The 23339-nt window shown below is 45.3% G+C and overlaps 2 protein-coding genes across 4 annotated transcripts in view; both read right to left on the bottom strand.

Moving 5' to 3' along the window:
• The window catches only part of LOC127230956 (acyl-coenzyme A thioesterase 1), a 55292-nt gene extending 48350 nt beyond the window's left edge, over positions 1-6942 (bottom strand). The window contains exons 1-3 of one of the 3 annotated variants that reach the window (XM_051196308.1): positions 6347-6923; positions 5271-5473; positions 3910-4181 (exon numbers count right to left, since the gene is read on the bottom strand). In XM_051196308.1, coding sequence (XP_051052265.1) covers positions 3910-4181; positions 5271-5473; positions 6347-6830 — 959 coding nt within the window. In that variant the 5' untranslated portion in view covers positions 6831-6923. Of the gene's footprint in view, positions 1-3539; positions 4182-5270; positions 5474-6346 lie in introns of those variants that run through there. The other 2 variants (XM_051196309.1, XM_051196307.1) reach the window with 2 other exon arrangements.
• Positions 6943-17003: 10061 nt separating this feature from the next.
• On the bottom strand, positions 17004-20769 carry LOC127230958 (peroxisomal succinyl-coenzyme A thioesterase). Its single transcript, XM_051196316.1, has 3 exons — positions 20313-20769; positions 19168-19370; positions 17004-17823 (listed from the first exon to the last, which is right to left on the bottom strand). The coding sequence occupies exons 1-3, from the start codon at positions 20767-20769 to the stop codon at positions 17218-17220; spliced, it is 1266 nt and encodes a 421-aa protein (XP_051052273.1). The 3' UTR covers positions 17004-17217.
• Positions 20770-23339: the final 2570 nt, after the last annotated feature.

The raw sequence follows: 23339 nt of genomic DNA, 5'->3' as shown, positions 1-23339 counted from the left end.
TCTCAGTCGCCATGGAGCTAGAGGTGGGCAGTGGCCTGTTAATAAGGAAATGTTCCAACCAAGACGCTGAATGTACAAACGATGACTACATGTTTGCACATGTGTGAGAAGGTACCATCCACCTGCATGCCTTGAAAGACCCCTTGGAGACTGTGGGCTGTACTCACGGAGTTTTCAGAATTGTTTTTAGGACAGTGGACCAGGAGTTAGGCAAGTCTAGCCTCTCTCCTGATTCGCCACACCAGTAATGCTTATGGAGGGTATTGTCTCCATGGATTTGTATAGTGGCTGTCCCCTCCTCAGGTCCATGAAGAGGGGGCCACAAGGGCCATGCAGAAGAAAGCTGCTCCTCTCACCGTCTCATATCTTGGGTCTGACTAGAAAGTGCCATGAAATGACAGGTGAGCAAGACTCCCTCTTCTGACAGGCCTCTGTCGTGGAGTTCTTTGTTTTCTCAGAGGTGTATATTTGGGGTTTGTTTGTTTGTTTGTTTTGTTTTGTTTGAGTTTTTTCAAGATTATCAGTCTTCTAATATTTAGAAGTATAAATTATGTCACCCTTTTCTCACAGTCCTTGAAGATCCATCCTCTTCTGTCCAATCAAATACATTAGATGCCAATGTAACAGCACCTCTCATATGGCATACACCTTATTAGAATACATTTGAGTATTTCCACCACAGATTCTCCGAGCCTACCATGTCCATTTTTTTTTTTTTTTTTTTTTTTTTTTGGGACAGGGTGGCACTGTGTAGCCCTGGCTGTGTTGGAACTCACTGTGTAGATCAGGCTGGCCCTGAACTCAGAGTTTCCAACATGGATGCAGGGAATCAAATTCAATGATCTTGAACATCAGAAAGTACTCTTAACTGCTGACCCATCTCTCCAGCCTGTTTTTGAGTTTTAAGGTGGGAAAACATCAGAAATTGCTTATGTAAAAAGATCCAGGGATGGTGGCACACGCCTCTAATCCCAGCTCTCAAGAGGCAGAGGCAGGTAGGTCTCTTTGAACTCGAGGCCATTCTGGTCTACAGAGCAAGTTCCAGAACAGTTGGGACTGCATAGAGAAACCCTATGTCAACAAAACAAAACATAAGATTAGCAGGGTTGGAGGGATGGTTCAATGGTTAAGAGCACTGGCTGCTCTTTCAGGGGCCCCGGTCTGATTCCCAACACCTACATGGCAGCTCACAAGCTAATTGCAGATGATTCAATGCCTTTTTCTTGCCTCCACCAGCACTGCACACACATGGTACCAACATTCATGTAGGAACAACACTCATATTAAACAAACAAACAAACAAACAAACAAAGAAACAAAAAGAACACTAGATGGCGATGGAGAGATGGCTAAGTAGTTAGGAGCCCTTGTTGAACAGCCTAGGTTCACTTCGGAGCAGCACAGCTTACATATGCTTGTAACTCCTGTTCCAGGGTATCTGACGTTTCATTCTGGCCTCTGAGGCACCAGTCACACACATATATATAGAGAATTGGTGTGGGGGCGGGAAGGGAACTAGAGAAGGTAGGCATGGTGGCGCAGGCCAACAATCCCAGCGCCCCAGAGGCTGAAATAGGAGTATCATGAATTCAAGGACTGCCTGGGCTTAAGAATTGCTTATTATTCGGTAACTATTTGTATCTAGTGATGTCCTTATTATATACATGTTTATCATTGTTAAAATTTCTTGTGTAACTAAGCTAAATAATGTTTTATCAACTTTTGAAGCAACAAAATCTTGTGTCCTTATGTGTAAATAGGAGCCTGGCATAATTTGTTTCTCAAAAAAAAAAAAAAAAAAAAAAAAAAAAAAAAAAAAAACCTTTATTCATCCAAAAGAAAGCAAAGATGTAAAACTGAATTTCCTTTGAAATCTGATTATTTGTGTTTCTTATCAGTTGATAGTCATGATGGTACTTCGTTGGGAGCCTGTGGCCTAGTTTCAGATCAGCATATGAACAATTGTTCACTGGGTTTCTGCAAGGCATGACCCACAGTCTCTCACTTGCCAAGGGCCAGGGCTGGAATCATGCGGACTGCACACTCTCTTGTCTCTCATTTATAGTTTTACTTTTTCAGTCACACAAAGGACAGGTGTAATCATTCCAGGAAACACCATTTTTTTTTTCTCCAGTATTTTCCCCTGAAATTTTTTGGGTGCTGATGCTTCTCAGGTTTCTTACAGAGAGGCTTAGGAGTGCAGGACTCTTTTGTAGGACAAAGGAACAGTTAGAAAAATACAAGCTAACTGTATGCTGGCAGTTTACAGCAAAACACCCCTATTTGTGTAAATAGGCTTTGTTAAGTTTTGAATGATACTGTTGTTCTTGAAAACGCGTGCATATGTCCTTTTATATGTGATGGAAGATGTCATTCTGTAAATATGTTTCTTTTATTGGTTAATGAATAAGGCACTGTTGGCAAATAGGAAAGCAAGATAGGTGGGACTAGGAGACAAGGAGGATTCTGGGAGATGTAGTAGGGGAGTCAAGATGTAGGAATTTGAGAAGAACCTCTGGACTCTCTCTCCGGTAAGATAAGACCACGTGGAAACACTTAGATTGACAGAAATGAGTTAATGTTTAAGACAGAGCCATCCAATAACTGGCCAACAGCATTATATCTAATACATCGTCTCTGTGTTATTTGGGGGCTAACACAGCTGTGGGGCCAAGCTGGCAGGAAAACTGCTTGTAACAGCTATTACCTTTTAGCTTTATAAGGACAGGATGTGCCTGGCTCAAAATTTAGCCAATCTAACAAAATGTTGAGTATTGTTTTTGGTTTAAAAGCTGTTTTGATGTAAAAGATGGGATTTTTTTCCCCCTGGAGGACAATCCTGGAGGGTGGAGGAAAATATGCTTGTTTTGAAGTATAAATAAAGATAGCTCGAGCTATTCAGGGCCAGCCACTTGTGTGAAACTTGGTGGTCAGACACTTCATTTCTCTGTGCCAATGCCCCTTCCCTGTCTCAGGACCTGAACCCGGGTTGTGGTGGGGCCACAGTCATATTTCCATCCTAAAAGAAGAAACTCAACATCTGCTATCACAACATGTTTGATGTTACAGTTGTCCACAGGTATTCATGAGGAGTTAGTGCTGGGACCTCTACAGATGCCAAATCTGCAGTGGCTGACATGTCTCATAGAGAATACTATTTCCAGATGACATGCATGTAGCTTTAAGTCACTTGAAGGTTACTTAGAACATGCACTACAGAATGGATGCTGTCTTAGTAATCATGGTGTACTGTGTGAGGCGATGACATGAATTGGTCTGCACATATAATCTATAAAATGACATGAAAAGGTCTCCATATATAATCTATAAAATGACATGAAAGGTCTCCATATATAATCTATAAAATGACATGAAAAAGTCTGCATGGAAGTCTACAATCAGTGAAATCCACAAGATAGTGCCAACACAGACTAGGGACCATTGTTTATGCTTTCAAAACCATGTATTTTTATTTATGTGTGTGTGTGTGTGTGTGTGTAATAGCCTCCACACACACAGTGGAGGCTATTCCCAGGAGAGACCTGCATTAGGGATGTTAAATAAAATAAAACAAATAAAAATCACAGTTTTGATGGGATTGTTCTTTCTTCACCACCCAAGTGTTTGTGGAAGAAAGTCTGGAGTTGCTGCCATGCATCCTCCTGGGCCATGGCATGAGGCTTAGGCTCCCCTCCAAAGGTGATATTAGCACCCACCAGGAGGTGCATGCCAGCCTTGCACAGTGGGAAGTAAGGGGGCTCAATATAGTGCCCTGCTTCTGGGTAGCAGATGATCTGGGGCTTCTCCTTCCCATGGGCCTGTAAGCGTTTGGAGAGCTCATTGGCATAGAACTCGCTCTTCCAGTTGTGGTCATCCTGACCTACTAGCAACAGGAAGTTTGTGTCAGACCTTTCCACGGGGATGAAGCTCTTCTCTTCAACCAAAGGGCTTTGCAGAGCATCGACCACATCCTTGAGGCCATCTTTGGTCATTCTGACTTGATTTCTCAGCATAGTCACAGGGGGTATAGTCTCATCCTTGTAGTATATGGTGCTCCCAACAGCAGCCACGGAACCATTGATGATGACAGCAGCTTTGATGCCCTTCAGGAAGGAGGCCATAGCAAGGCCAAGTTCACCCCCTTTGGAAATGCCAAGCAGCCCAATTCCTGGACCTTTTACCTGAGAAAGACACAGACAGAAAAGGAGGAGAATGAGCCTACATAAAAGGTAGGACAGTGGGTGGTACCCAGTCCTACACATCAGGTGGCCCTGAGCCTGAGAATGACCCAATACCATCCTGACTTTGGAAGGGTCACTGGGCATCTGAGAAGCTCAGAGTCTACCTGCTACTCCAATGAGAAATCACAGGTCAAGCCCTGTTTGACATAATTAAATATCAAGCAGTTTTGCTGTTTGCCTGGTATAGCTGTGTATATGAAAATCATAATCAGGTTGTATATAAACAAAACAGAATCAATATAAGCCACTTTGGAAGATTCTGAATCACTGTTAATTTCTTTCTGTATTTATTTTCTTTTGGGTAAATTGTGATGGGTACTGAAGTGTTTACAAAGTCACAATTGATGATGGATCTAGACAATGAACAATAGTGAATGTTTTGGTCTTCAGGATGAGTCTCTTCCTCTTTATTGTATTTCAACTATTCCCTATTGATTCTGTCACTTCACAAACACGGAATTTTACAATTACTGTCCCTTTCCCCATCTCTCCATCCCTGTCCCCACCCTGTGTCTATGTTTATGTGTAGACAGGCATGGCCTTGTCTTCTCTGCCTGTCCATGATGTGTCTATACCCTTTAGTATTTGCTGAATGGATGAATATAAACCTAGCAGTAAATGACAGGCATATTCTAAGCACTTCATAAGTATGAGTTATTTAATGCTTATAACAAACCTGCAGGCTGGACACAAAATCACAGATATAAGACCCTGACACGGCTAAGGAGATGAATACTCATGATTTGTCTTGACAACCTCAGTTTGGGTGGGCAATGGACATTGCTGGAGACAACCCTTTCCTCTCAGCAATCTGGGATGGTGGGTCACCCTATGAGAGATTCAAACTTCTGTGTACAACCTTTTCATGCCTCCTGAGATCATCCCAGTTAAATATACTTTGTTCTGTGGATTTGGAAAAAAAACTAAATGTTGTTATAAAGCTTCAAGCTACTGGGTTGCAAACCCAGCTTTGATTCCAGGAGGCATTTAGGACCCCAGACTTTAAGTAGAAATACTCTAACAGCAAACCTGAGGGTGACTGAGCAGGTAATTCACAGCTTCTTCAAAGTACTCCAGGTGAAAGATATCCATGCCCTTGGGGAGGTCATCGTAGTTATAGTAAGCCAGAGCCATGACAGCAAAGCCCTTCCCAGCTAGCAGACTAGCTCGGTACTCCAGAAGGCCACCTCCAACTCCGAAGAGGTCCACGATCCCTGGAAAGGGTCCATGTCCTTAAAAATAAAAATAAAAACAATCTTCCTTGCAGATTTAGTTACCAAATGGCTTGCTAACTCATTCTGTTTGTACAGGGGGTAGGAGGAAGGACATGGAACATCCAAGCCTCTTTTCCTTGTTTGAAAATATGCCTTGTTGGGTGGAATATTAGTGGGAGATCCTTGACCTTACCTGCATTAAAATGCCAAGTGGGGACTCTGCCCTCTCCTATTGCCTAGACTCACACCTGTGGGTGAACCAGCTGTCCTCAGATTAGCAGCACCATGTTGAATGGACAGCAGCCCTGAGTGGCCAGCTCCTGTGAACTTCAGGGGGCAGGGTGCTGGATATCCCTAAACTAATGGCTTGGAATACGTATGTTTCCTATTCTAGCAAAACATAAACTTTTTTGGAACCTTACAACTCAGAAACTGATGACTTGGGCACCCAAGTTTTTTGATACCTAATCATCATTGGTCGTCTTGGAATAATCTCGAAAATAAATCCTCCTGCAGCACTTCCTCTTTCTATGTCCAAGGCTTATAATTTTCAAAACCATCAAACTGAAGCCACATTTCATCTACATTTGCTACAGTTTTCTAGGGTATTTGTATTGGATGTACAAATTATTTATTTATAAACAGTCTCATATAGCCCAGGCTGGAATTGATAACCTTAAACTCCTGAACCTACTGCCTCTACTTCCCCATTGCTGAGATTCCGTACATGGACCACTGCATCCACTTTCTTGGTAATGGGGAACTAAACCTGGGTGCTAGATAAACGCTTTACCGACTAAGTCATGTGCAGTGAAGTTTGAACTACCAAGATTCCAGGTGATTAATTTTGTCCCTAATTGGAGGGTTGTGCTATGTTTGAGGGCTGCTCACCTGGAGGCAGGAAGAGCGTGGCGCGCACACGGCCCTCGCGCACGGGCACGCGCCGCACCCCGGGAGCCATGAAGTGACGCTCGTGCACCGCCCGCGCCAGCAGCCGCCCGCCGTCGGGCTCGTGGCCGTCCAGCGCCTCCAGCTCCACCACGAAGGGCGTCTGCACGTCGCGCTTGATCAGGCGCCACAATGGCCGTTCGGGCTCCATGGCCCAGAGCAGCCCCATGGGCTCGATCCCCGCGAAGCTGCCGCCCAGCGCGGGCGCGCGCGCCAGGTCCAGGCCGCCGTGGGCGTCGGCGCAGTAGCGCGCGTGGGCGCGGAAGAGCGCGCCTTTCTCGTCGCGCAGGGCGGCGCGCAGCGTGACGGGCTGCTCGGGGGCCAGGCCGTGCACGGAGATGCTGAGCGGCTCGTCCCAGCAGCTGCGGCCCGCCGGCTCCAGGATCATCATAGGAGCCATCCGGTTCTGGGAGGTAAATGCTTGCATTGCTTCAGATTCTGGCTGTGCCCTGGCACTTCTAGGCCTCCCAGGACAAGCTGTTACAGCTTTAAATCCTTCCGGGATCTTTGGTGACAGCCTCTGTGCCATGCCCCCTAGCGTTTGTTAGATATTACAGTGTGGGAGATGAGTAATGATTAATCTTTACACTCTGGTGAGAGGTGAAATAGTATATAAAAGAAAGACTGAAAAAGATATCCTTCCAAAAATTTGGATTGTGCCAAAACATCCAGGAAACTGTAATTCTAGTAATCCATGAGAAACAGGGCCATATGCCCTTAATCTTCTTAATGCCCTTACTAAGCCTTCTAGACCAGCCTTTCTCTAGAACCACAGCCATGTGTTGGTAGCTGTGATAACTGTTACCCTCTGCCGATAATAAAGGAAAAAAGGCCCACGGTAAAGCTATGAGATGATTATATAACCTAGAAACAAAGACAGCACAGGTTAAATGGCTAGCAGGCACCACCAAGGTCTAAGAAGTTCTAAGACTCGTAAGACCTTGCAAGGTCAGGGTGGATCAACACTGGCCAAGAGTAACTACCAGCAGACAGACAAGGGCAAGGGCTAAGACTGCAGAGGTCAGAGATGGATAGAGAAAGGATTCCACCACCCCTGACTGACAAGCAGCACCTCGCTGGATGGACCAGGAGAATGTGCATAGAATTTGTGCCTTCAAATGGCTGTCTCCCCATAGTCAGAGGATTAACCCATCTAGTGTTGGCCCACCCCTAGAGAAATTCAAGGATTGTTTGTTTTTGTTTTTTGTTTTTGTTTTTGTTTTGTTTTGTTTTTCTTCTCTTGGGGACCTCTCTGGAAATCTGTGTAAGCAGAACTTTCTGGAACTCTGCTGTCTTCTATAAATCTTCCATCTTTGTTCTTTAAGCTTTCTGCCTATAGTAATAAAACTACTCTTCAACTTTTGTTGGAGAATTCCATTCAAGTTTCCTCAGTCAAGGAGTTGAATCTGGAGTTATGTACACCTCAGACAGGAAAGTCTTCCTCGGAGTAAAGGACACCTTCCCCCCCCCCCCATTATCTGCTAACAGACAGACAGCCCCTGAAGCCCCAAAGGGCTGGGGAAGAGGGCCGCCTGACGGGAGCTCTAGGTTTTCTATTAGGATGAAGCAAGCAACCTAGGCGATGATTCGGTCTGGTAGGAAGAAATACCTAGATTTCACTCTCTTCTTGTCCTACAATGTCTTTCTGCCTAAACGAAATCATAGTTTCATGCTGCCTGAACAAGGAGCAGAAGGGGGAAGGGGGAAAAGCAACTTGAAGCTCCATGAGTTAGGTTTTAAAGAGTTGTACTATTGGGCCTCATGTCTGGTCTCCTGTAAAAGGCAGCAAAGAGCTGACCTGGCTAGTATATCCCCCAACACAGAGGCAGAAATACAGAGAGAGGCAGAACACGGAAAGCCGCCTTTTACTGCCCTCAATTGTGGCTCCCATACACTGAAGACACAGATGTCTCTGGCACCTGAGACGCAGCTGAGGAAGTGACCCAGCTGTTGCCATTTATGAACCTTTGCTGGGGACTCCTGGTTCTAGAGGTAAGTGTGCTATGCAAGTGTCACACATATCTTTCCAGACAGTTGGGAGAGGATTGGCCTCACACAGAGGCCACCCATTGCAGGCACCCAGTGAATGGCTGCACTAAATACCCAGATGATGGGCTGTCTCCAGAATTATCCCCAAACGGGAATTTCTGTGGCAGGGTTTCATGAATAGACAGAATAGTTTCTCTGCCTACTTATGATCAGGAAACTCCCAGAGGTTCCCGAAAGTCTCCAGGACTAAGAGACACGGGTTCTGAACTCAGTGTGGAAAAGGCAGGGTTGCTAAAACTGGCATCTGGGTCATTCCGACAAGAGAGAGAAATTTTATTGTGTGAACTGGGGTGGAGAACATTTATTTCCCGCTAGGTATACAATAGAAAAAATATTGGAGAACTAAACTTTCTTGAAGCATAAGTGAGAGGTAAGCTCCTAGCTGCCAAGTAGGGCAGAATGCTGTCCACATGTAAAAAGAGACATGTCAGTCAAAGGCGGTAGACTGAAAGGACTGGAAGCCATTGTTCAGATAGTTCCTACAGAAGGCTGAGCTAAATGTAAAATTCAGTTGTCTCGCTTGCTAAAATACCAGTCATGGAATTGAAACTAAGTTGTTCTCTGAGTTTGTTTCCTGGAGAAACCCGAGGGGAGAAGTATATTCCCTAAACAGGCCAGGTTCAAGCCGCCCTTTCCTTACACAACTCCACAAGGATAGCCAATGTGTTTTGCTGCCCCTTTTATGGAGAAAATCATTTCAGAATGTTCTTTTTCCTGTGAAACTCGCCGCCTCTGCTTAGCTGATGAGAACCCTTGTTTAAAGAAAGAGGTGCTGCCTGGGTCTAGAAAAACAAAACCATATAAAACCTAAGTTGTTGCATGTGACAATGGATGTCATCCCACTAATTTAGAGGGATTTCCCTGTAGACACTGTCTGTGGCTCTGGGGTTTAGCCCCTTTTCTAACAAGCAGGCGGGACAGACTCCTGTGCCATAGCTCTGATGTCACTCATGTCCCCTGATTTGATCCTGTTTATAGAGCTGTTATGATTGACATAGGGGAGCTCCTGCTCTTCTATTCTTGGTAACATTTGAACAAACATTTTCCTAAAGATAACGGTAAGTTAATTTCAAATAGATCCCATAGTCAATAACACCATGTCAATTTCCAAATTACTATATTTGACCTATAGTGCAAAAGATTTGACATTAGGAGAAGTTGATAAACTGTATAAACATCTCTGAGGTTTTGGAAATTTGTATAACTGTAAAATGTCTTCACAATTAAAAGTTCAGATCCTCTATGGTAATTTAATTACTCTTAGAACTGGATAATTTTATTCTGTTTGTGTTTTGTAGAGGAAGAGGATCTGAGGTGGACAGCTTATGGTGGTCTAGCTATTCCTCTCTCTCCTGAAATACAGCATATTAAAAGGTAGAGGTTTGTAAGTCCTTGCACTTAGCTTTAAGTGATAGTCAGCTTTCTGTGCCTGTGACAAAACACCTGAGCTACTCAAGTTATTAATGCAAGGGGGAAAGGTGATTTTGGCTCCTGGCTTCAGAGGTCTCATTCCACAGTAGTTTGGCTTTATTGCTTTGGGTCTGTGGTAAGACAGAACACCATTGCAGGACACATGAGGCAGAGCAGAGCTGCCCCCTGCATGGCAGCTGGGAACCAGAGTGAGGGAGGGCAAAATCTCCCTCAACTGATCTCACTTCTTCCATCCATCGGCTCCACCTCCTAAAGGTTGCATCACCTCCTAACAGTGCCACAGACTGGAAACCAAGTCTCTAGTGTGTGGCCTTGCGAGGACCACAACATTATGCTTGAGAGCTGAACATAATAGGAGGTCGCCTTGACTATGGGTAATTGATTGAAATGGAAGGCAGTTTTTCAAATGACCACTGCCACTGTGACACTGCCTTGTCATCCTGGTGACAGCCTGTGTCCACCTCTCTTGATTCACCTCTCAAGCCCTTATCTTTAAGTCACCTAGTTGAGTACTTGCCAAGACCTTTCCCCTGATTGCAGCTCATACTCAAGTTGAGAAATGAAATGTTTCCTGGACCACTGATTACGTGTATAATTTTATGAGATGGCCAATAAGCATTGTCACAGAGCTGGGGCGTTGATCTGTTGTATAAGCAGGACACTGGTGTGGTGGTGCATGCCTTTAGTCCCAGCACTGAGTATGCAGAGGCCAGCCTGGTCTACATAGTAAGTTCCAGGACAGCTAGAGCTAATAAAGAGACTTGTCTCAGAGAGACAGACAGACAGACAGAGATCAGTTAGTGGAGACAGTAATGCAGGAAAGCTGTTCACAAAAGAGGCAAGAGAACAAAAACAGATGTCATAATTTACTGTCCAACCCTTTGCAATTTGAGAAGAGGGAAGAAAAGGGAGGAGAAGAGGAAGAGGGGAGGAAGGAGAAAGACACCTGGCTCCAGCCTAGCTCTTTTGGCTTCCTGGTCTACTATGAAGTCTTTATTGCTGTTGTTTGGTTGGTTGGTTGGATTTTTTCAAGGCAGAGTTTCTCTGCGTAGCCCTGTCTGTCGCGGAACTTACTTTGTAGACCAGGCTGTCTTCGAACTCACAGAGATCAGCCTGCCTCTGACTGCCGAGTACTGGGGCTAAAGTCGTGCTCCACCATGGGCTGTGGAGAAGTCACAAGCTTCGGCTCCCTGACCACCACACCTTCCCTGCTGTGATGGACTGACTGATGCTACCGACCCCTGAGCTCGGATTAACCCTTTCAGATTGTTCTATAAGGTGTTTTGTCACTCTGAGGCAAAAGCAACTCACATGCACATATAACACGGTAAACATAGCCCTGTCTGTCTCCTGGATGGAGGGCTGCTGGAATGGCTGCACTGCTAAAGGCATGGCCACCTGAGTTTGATCTCAGAGCCCACATGGTCAAAGGAGAGAGCTGACTCCTGGAAGCTGTTTTCACACACACACACACTAAATGTAATGGAAAAAATGTACTCTTAAATGTGTGCTAAAAGTTATGAGAATGTCTTGTTTTTATTTTTGTTTTGCTTAACAAAGGTTTACGTAAGGCATGTGAACTACACGTGGTTTGGGTTAATTATTTTAATCTAAAATTTATTTATTTAAGTGTTCCTTAGTTTATAAGCCAATTTCCTTATGGGGTTTTACCATGTGGATACACACATAAAAAAACAAAAACAACGTCTACATGTGGAGATATTTTATTTATGATCTAACAAATAAAGCTTGCCTGAAGATTAGAATGCAAACCTAGACACAGCCATAGAGGCCTGCAGTGGTGGCTCACACCTTTAATCTCAGCATTGGGGAGGCAGAGGCAGGCGGATCTCTGTGAGTTCAAGGACAGCCTGGTCTACAAAGGGATTTCCAGGACAGCTAGAGCTGATACACAGAGACACCCCTGTCTCAAAAAGCCAAAAAAAAAAAAGCTTCTTTTCCTGTCTTTTTTATTAACTTTTAATTACCATAGATGGGAAACATTTTATTTGGAAAATTATTTAAAGGCTCTCTGTACTCCACTGAGGGGGTAAAACAATCATATTTTGTGTTTTTGATGTGTGTGTGTGTGTGTGTGTGTATGTGTGGTAAATTCAGGTACACATGTCTGTGCACACACATGGACCAGAAGAGGCTAGTTGGTGTTGCCCCCATCAATCTTCAAATATTCCTTGGAGGCCCTTGCCTTTTCTTGGCTAGGCCTGAAGCTAGCTAGCTCCAGTGATCCCCCTACCTCTTCCCCTCCTAGGCTTGTGTTACAGGAGTGGGCAGGGTGCTCCATTTCTTACCTGAGTCCTCATCTGAACACTGTGATTGTTTAGCAAGCATCGTATACCTGTTGGGCCATCTCTCCAGTCCCCCTAAGCAAAGTCTTATTCTGTAGAGACAGTAAGAGCCAATTGGGATTCTACTATCAATTCAATATAGAAAGCATAAGATGCAGAGATCTAGTTTTTCACCATTGCTATGTTTATGCAATAAAAACAGACAGAATTATTTACCGTATGATGGCAAGGGACATAACTCACCAGTACACTGCTAGGACACTGGGCATGTGGCCCAGACTTTGATCTGCAGTTCCTTCCCCCAGAAAAACTTATTAGTATGAGCATTTGTGTGTGCAGGCATCTCACCCCCCACCCCCCACCCCTACCCCATCCCCACCCCTACCCCCCACCCCCGGTGTGAGGGGGTACTCGTATACATGTGGAAGTCAGATGAGAACTTTAGAAGTCAGTTTTCTCCCTCCACGATAGGTTTCCAGGATTAAACTCAGGTCCTCAGGCTTGCACACAAGCATTCAAGCATTTTTTACCTGCTGAACCATCTTGCCAGCCCCCCCCCAAAACACAAGAGTTTTCAGGACACACAAAAAACCTACATGTCTTATGCCTAGAGTACACAGGAACATAGAATTAACTTTGAACAAAGCACACAGGATCTAATGAGTAAGTGAACAGAAGCCTTTGAATAATTTGCCTTTGTATCTCTGTTCTTCACATATAAGGACATTCTTGAGGAATGGTAAATAACACATTAAAAACAAACAAACATAAAACAACACCAAGGAACCCCAATATCTAATCTATATTAAAAACATATTATTTATTTATTTATTTATTTATTGCTAGACAGGTTTACTGTGTGTAGCCTTGGTTATCCTAGAACTAGCTCTGTAGACCAGGCTGGCCTCAAACACACAGAGATCTGACTGCTTCTGCCTCCCAAGTGCTTGGGTTAAAGGTGTGCACCACCACCACACAGCTGGAGATATATACTCCTACCAGTAGTACATGGTAGGAAACCCCTTTTCCAACTCCTGGAGCAACACTGGATATTACCTCTACTTCTAAAACATTATAACTAAACATATAGCCATTTAAGAAAAATTAAGCTTTTAAAAATTAAAATTGCTTGTTTTGCTTTTGAAACAGGGTTGTTTAGTCACATTTTTGTTGCCGTGATAAATGACCAAAGCGACCTAGAGAAGGAAGGGTTGGTTCTGGGCTTTGGTTCTAGAGGGCTAAGAGACATGACCTTCACCTCAGGGAGCATGGAAGAGGTCTGAGCTCACATTCTATCCACAGACAGCAAACAGAACACCAAGAATGGCATGGGCCTTTGTCACCTCAAAGCCGACCTGTGACCTATTCCAGCAAGACCACATCTCCTGGTCCACTCCAAATAGCCACCGACTGGAATCAACTATTCAAGTGCCTGAGACTCACTGGAGAGGGCTCATTCCCATCACTGCACTCCACTCCCTAACCTCCTTAACCATGGAGGAAGATTGCTAATAACCACACCAGTGGTCGTTGCCTGGTCTCCCCAGGGCCTATCAAGTCAACTTTGGACTTGCTGCTCTCTCAGGGCTGTCCCCTACTAGTGATCATTACATTGTGTCAGTCATGGTCACGGGCTCCCCAGACTTGCAAGTCTCTTAGGGCCTCTCCCATTTTACAGCTCCCCAGGCAGATCTGTCCCAGATCCCCAGCCCTGAGTCTGAGGTCTCCCAGGGAATCTCAGTAGGACCTCTAAATGTTGTGGGAGAAACCAGAGACTTAGACTCAATTCAAATTTAGATTAGACTGAATTTATTTTTACTACTAGCAGAAGGGCAACAGTCTCAGAGTCAATTCAACATGCTGTGTGGAAGGGGAGGTTTTGGCCAGAGGTTTTAAGGTGGCCATCAGGAAGGTGCACATTACAGCTATCCATGGAATCCACAGCTGGGCAGCTGTTTTACTTCCCTCAGGGGTTTCTGACTTCCGGGCTATGTAGCAACAAAACAACCATTCTACCCCTTTCCCATAACATTAGCAGGTTTTAAGGATGCAAAGGCAACTTAACACCTCACAGCCCATTATCCCATTCTCATATCACCTGCAGGCCACAAGGATCTCCAGGCATTCCAGGGCAAAAGGTCAATGGTCCTTAAGGGATGCCTGGCTCCATATTACTTTCTTTAGTCATCATGGAGCACCTGTGTTAATTATTGCTCAGGTCTGAGCACTCTATTGACTGAGATAGAACAGTTCACTTCTGGGCAGGCAAAAACAGTGCCATCAGGTTAGGGCTGGCTATTATGCCACACAATGTTAGAGTTCAACACATTTGTGATACTAAACCAGGCCCATTACATTTGAAACATAGCATGCCTGTCATGGAAACAATAAGTTGTACAGGAGAGAATATTTGTAAGGTAGCCTGTTGTGGAATATTATTTTAACTGGGCAAAGATGTGTTACAGTTATTTACACTGCCTTTGTTAATGATGTAAAGATGTGTTCCATTTGTTTCACCTTGCCTGCCTAAGGCACCTGATTGGTCTAATAAAAAGCTGAACCACCAATAGCTAGGCAGGAGAGGGGTAGGTGGGGCTGGCAGGCAGAGAGAATAAGTAGGAGAGAACGAGGAAGAAAATGAGGGACACAACCCGGGCCAGGCCAGAAGCTAGGCAGCCACTAGCCAGCCAGAAGTGAGAAGCAGTGAAAGTAAGATATACAGGAGGAAAGAAAGGTAAAAAGTCCCGAGGTAAAAGGTAGATAAAGAGAAACCGGTTAAGTTATGTTATAAGAGCTAGCAAAAAAAAAAAAAAAAAAAAAAAAAAAAAAGAGCCTAAATAAGGCCGAGCATTCATAACTAATAAGTCTCCAGGTCATGATTTGAGAGCTGGTTGGTAGCCTGAAAGAAAGCCTGCTTGTAGTTGGGCGTTTCTCTTCCTGCCTGCCAGTTCCCAAATAACCTCTTTAAGGCTTAATATCAATTATAATTGTTTGGCCAGTGGCTCAGGTGTATTACTGACTAGCTCTCACAGTTAAATTCATCCATTTTTACTAATTTGTGTATCACCACATGGCTGTGGCTTACCAGTAATGTTCTTGAATCTTACTTTTATAGCAGCTACATGGCATCTCCCTGACTGCCTTCTTCCTCTCTGTATCTTTGTTTGGACTTCCCACCTGACTCTATTCTTTTTGGACATTGGCCAAATCAGCTTTATTTATCAACCAATAAAAACAACACATTTGAAGCATACAGAAGCACAGCACACATCACCTGCTACAGTAGCCAAGAGAAGATTGGAGACTTACATCTCAAGCCACACACCCCCCCCCCCGCACGCGCGCGCGCGCACACACACACACACACTGAGGGTAGGGTTGTGGGGCTTCCTGACTTCAGACGTCACCAGCCAGATTATCTGTGAAACTAGTAATACATATCTTACCCCAGGCTCGTAGATACGTGCCTACAGTCCCAGCCACCTGGAAGGCTGAGATTCGAGGATCACTTGAGCCCATGAATTGAACTTTTCTCAAAGCAAACAAACAAACCCCACACACATGCGTGTACATGCTCATGTGTACATACTCATTACTCGTTTAACCTCCGGAAGTGGAGATTGTTAGTGAGCAAGTAAATAAGAGGGAACACAGCCTCAGAACGCCAAGATTTTATTATTATAAATGAAATTAGGCAGCTGTGTTTGTTGGCTAGAAAAAAATGAAAGGTGGGATTCTGCCCTCTATAGAGTCTTATTCCAGAGAGTGGCTTCCAAACCCTTGAGAAATTTGGAGCTATAAAAGACATATCTTCACAATCCTTTGATGGATACCTAGTGTTTGGAGGAAAGCCTCAGTCTGCTTCTGTCTATTCTGACTCCATTCTGCTGATAAGTGTGTGCAATGTGCCCAGCATCACTATATTCCCATGTGCTTCATTTATCCCTGTCTTTTACTCCCTCCCAAGCATGTTACCCACCAAGCCATCTCTCCAGCCATCTTCCTGCATCTTGAGCACCCACATAGGACCTCAGCCTGAAGGTAGTCTAATGTCACATGTGGTAGCTAGTACACGAGACCTCGGGAGAAAGTGTTCTAGCGAGCAAGCTGGAATCTTAGCTGTTGAGAGCCAAGGCATTCTTAGACATTCTGATGAAAGGAAGCCAGCTCTGTGTCCTTGCCCAAGAGCAGACTTGGCAAGGTTCAGTTTGGGGCTGGGGCCCCAAGAAGTTAGGACCCTGAAGGAGTTAAGATTTTAGTTTCTGGGAACATGCTTTTCGCTTGATGAGGAGTTATCAGTCCTAAGGATGCTGTATGCTGTCTGTGACACACGTGTATCCTGTGTTCCCTTCAGAAAGCATTGCCTGGTTAGCCTCCGGCTGACTTTGTTCCATCACAATAGACTCTGCTGCTCCACTTCTTACAAACTTGCTGGGCACATGTCATCAGTTTGTGCAAGACCTCCTGGTCCCAACTTTCCTATTTTCTTTGTCTTCTCATCGGCAGCCCTCCACCTTAGGCCCCTGTCAATGAGGAATGACCTGCTGGTCATTAAAACTAAACTATGAGCCAAAGTATTAACTAAATAGTGAAATGAGTGTCATACATGTTAGTACATGCCTTTAATTCAGGAGGCAAAAGCGGGCAATCTCTGTGAGTGTGAGGCCAGCTTTCTCTACATAGCAAGTTCCAGGCCAGCCAGAGCCACACAATGAAGTCATGTCTCAAAAAACAATACAAGGAAGCTAAAACAACCACAGCTACCATGAAAGCCCTCAACTTAGGAGAAAGCATAAATTTTCATAAGGGGTTACTTCTTAAAAAACTTTATTCATTGTGTCATATGTATGTGAATATTTCACAAGCACATGTTATGTGTATAAAATACTGTATTAACTAAAAAATTATTCAATGATCTATAAACCATTAATACCCCAAACATGAATTTAATGTTATCCAGCAGAAAACTGGTTCACCTAAAGTTTCTGAACAGCAAAATCTGACCTTGAATCTACCATATCAGCAACACTATAATCTAGAGGAAGTTCTGCTCTGGGTATTGTCCAAGTGTTTGCCAAAGAAGGATAGAATTTGCTTCCAAGCATCTACCTGGGCTTTAGAGTGAGCCCTGACCTCCCCTCCCCAAATCACAGCTTTGTTCACTATTTTGTGCAGAGAAGCTGGGCACATGGGGAAGTAAGGAGGTTCAATGTAATGCCCAGTCCCAGGGTAAGAGATGACCTGGGGCCTTTGCTTTCCATGAGCCTGTAGCCGCTCCGAGGCTAACTGAGTGTATAACTCACTCCTCCAGCAATGGTCATCCTGACCAGCAATGAAGAGGATGGGCCCCTTGGCCTTCTCGATGGGAATCATACTGGGGTTCTCATAGCCACCTACAGTATCATTCCGTATATCCACAATGTCCAGAATGCCGGAGAAAGCCACCTTAATTCTCCTCAGGTCATGGCCCAATGGTGGTATCATAGTCTGCTTGTAGTGTATGTGTCTGTTTCCACTGAATGCAGAGCCATTGATGGAGACTGTGGCTGAGACATTCTTCAAGAATGAAGCCATGGAGAGGCAAACATCAGCTCCCAGAGAAAGACCTAGAAGCCCAATATCTGGGCCCTTTACCTAAACAAACAAACAAACACCATAAGAGTCAAAAATGTTTCTAGCTAAGTGTAATGGAACATGCCTATAATCTCAGCACTGGGCATATGGAGGCAGGAGGATCAAGAATTCAAAGTCAGTCAGTTAAACAATCTCAAAGAACCAAAGGGGGGAAAAACAGGGCTGGGGGGAATGGCTGGGAGTATAGAAGTGTTTGCTGCCAAATCAGATGATGACCCAAGTTCAAATCCTGGGACTACAACATGGATGAGAACAGACTCTTCCAAGTGGTCCTCTTTCCCATGAGTGTGCGCTGGAAGATGTACACCCCAAAAAAGTTACTAAAAAGAACTTACCAAGCACCCGAAAATGCAACTAGAAGGGCTGGAGAGATGGCTCAGTGGACAAGAACACTGGTTGCTCTTCCAGAGGACCCTGGTTTAATTCCCAGCACTCTCATGGCAGCTCACAACCATCCATAACTCCAGTTCCAAGGATCTGTTGCCCTCTCCTGGCCTTTGGGATCACTACATGCACGTGGTACCCAGACACAAATGTAGGCCATACCTCAATACGCATAAAAATAAATATATCTCTTTTTTTAAATGCAACTGCAAAGACTGCTAGCTCCAGTCTCCACATCAGCTTGCAGGAGACCTCTTCTTCTTTTTAAAATACTATTCCTTTTTAAGATGGAATTTCATTATAAATCCAGGTTGGCCTTAAATTCCCAATCCTCCTGCCTTGGCCTCCACCATTAGGTCATGAGTGTCTTTCTAAATACCGAGTATCTACTAAATACATGGCAAACAAGCCTGCAGTGTCACATTTAGGAATTGGTTATGAATGCTGAGCCAAGGGAGCCTGTCACTTTCAAAACCTCATTTGCCGTGAGCCGGAACCAAGCCTTTATTTGGCTGCATACTGAATCACATAGGTGAAGCTCTGACCCAGGATTTGCATGTTTCCTCCAACTCCATCCAAGTCATACTAGAAAATGATTAACTTCATAGAAACATACACTTCAAAGTCCAGCCTAGTAGTTCCTAACCTCTGAGAAGGGTGGCCAAGCTATGACTAAATTTGAGAGGAAATTTAAGGTTACAAAGCCAGCATGCTAGGATAACAGTGAAACCTACTCTTCATGACAAGAGGACTTTTACTACTGTGAAATGAAATTTCACATGATTGTTGTGAAGAATTCCCCACCAAGAAGCTATGTGATGGAGAAAGGGGAAATTTCTTCCAAAGAAACTTCCTCTGTGAACAAAGACCAGGGTAGCCTCAATACACCGGATGCAGCCAGCCGTCTCTGCAGATATTCCCAGGGAGACTAGTAAATAAAGGACAAGAGGACAGGAGAACCTGGGGGTGTTGAAGCATGTAGCACACTGCTTCTTCAAAGTAATCCACTTCTATGATGTTGAAATCCTTAGGGAGATCTTCAAAGTCATAAAAAGCCAGAGCCAATGTGGCAAAGCCATGGCCAGCCACAAGGCTGGCTCGGTATTCCAGCAGTCCCCCTCCAACACCATAGACGTCAATGAGCCCTGGGAAGGGTCCATCTCCTACAGAGGGGAAATGACAAAGGCATCATGCAATTCAAAGAATTTGTTTCTTTTTCAGAAACCTTTCTAAATTGTTTAGTTGGTTTCTGTGAATCCCGCAAACCAGATCCCCCTGTCACTACTGAGTACACGCAAGAGCCCCAGAGTAAGAAAAATCTAACCAGTCTCATCCTCTTATGAAATTCAAACTGTGCCCCAAGAGCCACAGGAGGACATAAATTTACACGAAACACTGAAAGGTGCCTTTTGTGTGTGGATGTTGTTTGTAAATAAACTGCACAGTCCTAGAGGAGTAATGCTATAAATAACATCATTCAAAATACCAGGCATTTATAAATGAGTCTGGGACAAGCTACTTGCATACTTCTACAAATCGGTTGTTATAGTGGAAAGTGCTCAAACTTTGGGTAAGGAGTACATTTTGGAAGGGGAACTGGTAAGATTTAGACTATCCACTCCTAGTGCTCTGCTGGAGGCTGCAAAGAATGGGAAGTGGGGGTTGGGGAGAAGGCACAGTGGCCGAGAGCCCCCCCTGTGTTTGCAGATGGGAGTTCATTTCCAGTGCCCAGGACTGGGGCTCACAAGCACCTGTCCCTCCAGCTCATGGGAATCTGATGCTCTCTTCTGACCACCCAGGCACACCAGCACACACAAAGCATGCACACATGAGTAAACAAAGTTAAAGCAACAAGAAAAAGAATCAATCGATGCAAAGTTGGATGTCCTGTGGCATTAGCCGCGCGCGTGCGTATCTGTGTGTGTGTGTTTGCTGACAAAAAAACAAAATAAAATAAAAAACAAAAGCCCGCCTGATTCTTGGTAAGGAAGGCACTGAAGTCTGAAGTGTTATCTGAACTGAAGAACTTCCTAGGAAGTCCTGCCCCTGGTAGAGACACAGGTCACGTGCGCGCGCTCACGCTCCCCTACTACCAACTCACCCACCTGGAGGCAGGAAGAGCGTGGCGCGCACACGGCCCTCGCGCACGGGCACGCGCCGCACCCCGGGAGCCATGAAGTGACGCTCGTGCACCGCCCGCGCCAGCAGCCGCCCGCCGTCGGGCTCGTGGCCGTCCAGCGCCTCCAGCTCCACCACGAAGGGCGTCTGCACGTCGCGCTTGATCAGGCGCCACAATGGCCGTTCGGGCTCCATGGCCCAGAGCAGCCCCATGGGCTCGATCCCCGCGAAGCTGCCGCCCAGCGCGGGCGCGCGCGCCAGGTCCAGGCCGCCGTGGGCGTCGGCGCGGTAGCGCGCGTGGGCGCGGAAGAGCGCGCCTTTCTCGTCGCGCAGGGCGGCGCGCAGCGTGACGGGCTGCTCGGGGGCCAGGCCGTGCACGGAGATGCTGAGCGGCTCGTCCCAGCAGCTGCGGCCCGCCGGCTCCAGGCTCAGCGTCACCGCCATGCTAGAGCTGGAGCGGGCCTGGATTCCTGAGGAACTAACCTGGTCGGTCTCTAGGACCCAGGCAAGGGAGGGACAGGAACCAAGGTCTGTCAGCAATTTGGGCCACAGGAAGGCCAGAGGATTCTGCTTCTTGCCACTCCCACGTGGTGTTGTGAAAATGATTGGTGAGGACACCAAGTGAATGAATCAAGGCAAAGTCCGATCCTTCCATGGGTTCAGCAGCTTTCTAAAAATACAGAACAAAACCAACAGCAAGAACTTTGTAATAAACTGTAACTACTTAATGCCATTTCAGTCATTAGACTAAAGCCTCCCTGGATACCACAGCCCCCCCCCCCAACAGAAACTATGCAGATTGACAAAGGCAGCTGTATTTACTGGTCAGGGATCTCTAAATAAACAGAAATAATAGGATGATTACACACGAGAGTGAAGACCGACAGATACACCCAAACATGGATTACTAGAGGGGCTGACCAGTTGTTATTCTAGTAGTCCTACATTGTCTGTCTCCTGACAGAAAGCTCAAGGACCTGGTAGGTGTTCAGTCCAGGGGACTGGATGTCTCAGCTGTCCCGTCTGCTGCTGGAGTCCCGGGGGCGCTAGAGAGCTGCCATTTTCAGTCCACATGGGAAGAAGCTGGTTCTAACTCCAGTTAATGAGTGGCTCGGGAACAGGATAGATGAACTTGTCACTGAAAATGGGGACAAGAAGACAAAACACAAAAGCTCCCGTCTCCCACTATCTTTTGTGTGAGCTGCCACCAGAAGGTATAGCCCAGATTTAGGGGGTGTCTTCTGACATCAACGATCCAGATTTAGTGTGGGTTTCCCACCTCAAATAAGCTAATCAAGAAAAATCCTTCACAGGTGTGGCTAGCTGCTTGGCGTTTAGTTGATTCCAAATGTGGTGAAGTTGACAGCCAAGATCAGCCAGACAGTGGCTTCTCCTTTCCTTGCCCCAGTGCCCAGATACAACGGCACGCAAATGTCTCTCTGATACAGGAGGAAAAGGCCACTGAGGTGATGGCCTGGACCCACCTACACTAAGGGAGAGCTGGGGACTAAGCTGTTGCCAAGGGGATCATAGGAAATTCTCAGAGGGGAAACTGGATTTCATCCAAAGTCCAGTGAGAGGATAAAGTGGCACAGATGTGTGAGTTTAGGACTTGGGTTTAGGACACTTGTCGACATCCCACTGTAAGACAGATGTCTGAACTGAAACATCCTGAAGCAAGAGTGCAGAGGTAAGCCCCTGGCTGCCAACTGAGGCAATGTCTATCCTTGTGGGAAATGTAAAGGTAACATCAATACAAGGATTGGATAGGAATGATGGGAACCATCATTTCAGACAAGTCACTGTGCTGGGAGCAACAGAACAAACTAAGTGTAGCAATGAGTTATCTGCATTGAGATTCCACTCATCAAACTGTTCCTTGGAAACTGGAGAGAGAACACTGGAGTCCCTAAACGGGAATCAGGTGGAATTCCAATGGAGTTTATCTTTCACTTGTTGTCAGTTGTTCTGTGACAAAAAGGATAGTCTGGGAGTGACTTTGAGATCTCTTATAAGCACACAATGTTATGTTCCTCTTTGTGTGTTTATGTGGGGGGGGCATGTGTGTGAGTGTGCATGCTTGCATCCACTTGTGTGTGCAGAGGCCAGAGAGGTGGTGTCACTGTCTTCCTAGAGAGCCACACTTTGCATGCTGAGGCAGGCTCCCTCACTGAACCTGCTTCCTCTGGGATCCCCTGTTTTTGCATCTGGAGTTCTGGGATTACCACACCCCCTGGGCCTTTCAGGAGTGCTGGGGTTCTGAATCCAGTCCTCACGCTCTCACTGCATGGCAATATCCACTAAGATATTTTCCCAGCCCTGCCCGTCTCTATTAAACCAAGACCATTTGCTTTTCTGTGACTCTGAGATCACATCTATGGTATTCAGATTTTCTAATAAGCCAGTTGAGAGTAAAAGGCAGTGGCCAGAGAAGGGACCCGGACCCTGTCCTGTGTTATTTATCTGTGTATTAGTCACACAAAAGAGCTCAACATGGTTCCCTTTTAGTAGCTAGTATATTAACACTGAATAAATGTTTTCCTCTCAAAGAGACTCACCATCAGCTTTCTGTCGGTGGTAATCCCAGGTGTGGGTATTTGTCCTGTGGTGTGTAAGATCTTAGCACTGTGGGAAGTCCCATGAGTCAGAGACATCTCCACCATGTATGTAAGACTTGTGAGGCTGAAAAATATTGTCAGAACCAAGAGGCCACAAGAACAGTAAAGTGCAATAATCTCTAAGAGTGACCACAGTGCCCTAGAGGACCTTTATAGTCTTGTGCCCAACTTGTAGGACTAGTGAAACCTGCCTGCTTCAGACCCTTCCCTTTTAAAGAGATGGCGATTTCTAGGCCCAAGCTACTGGACATAACAATTTCTCCAGCGCAAACTGATGGTGCATTTATTATTTGTGTCTTTTCCTGGGAGGCTAAATTAATCCCAATGTCAAGAATCAGACCACTACCACAGTTTGAGTCAAATTTGAAAACAAGCTTGATTTTTTATTTTTTAAAT

This window comes from Phodopus roborovskii, unplaced genomic scaffold, assembly GCF_943737965.1.
Source record: "Phodopus roborovskii unplaced genomic scaffold, PHOROB, whole genome shotgun sequence".
In the NCBI taxonomy this organism is placed as follows: domain Eukaryota; kingdom Metazoa; phylum Chordata; class Mammalia; order Rodentia; family Cricetidae; genus Phodopus; species Phodopus roborovskii.
This window is presented reverse-complemented; position numbering and strand designations above follow the sequence as displayed.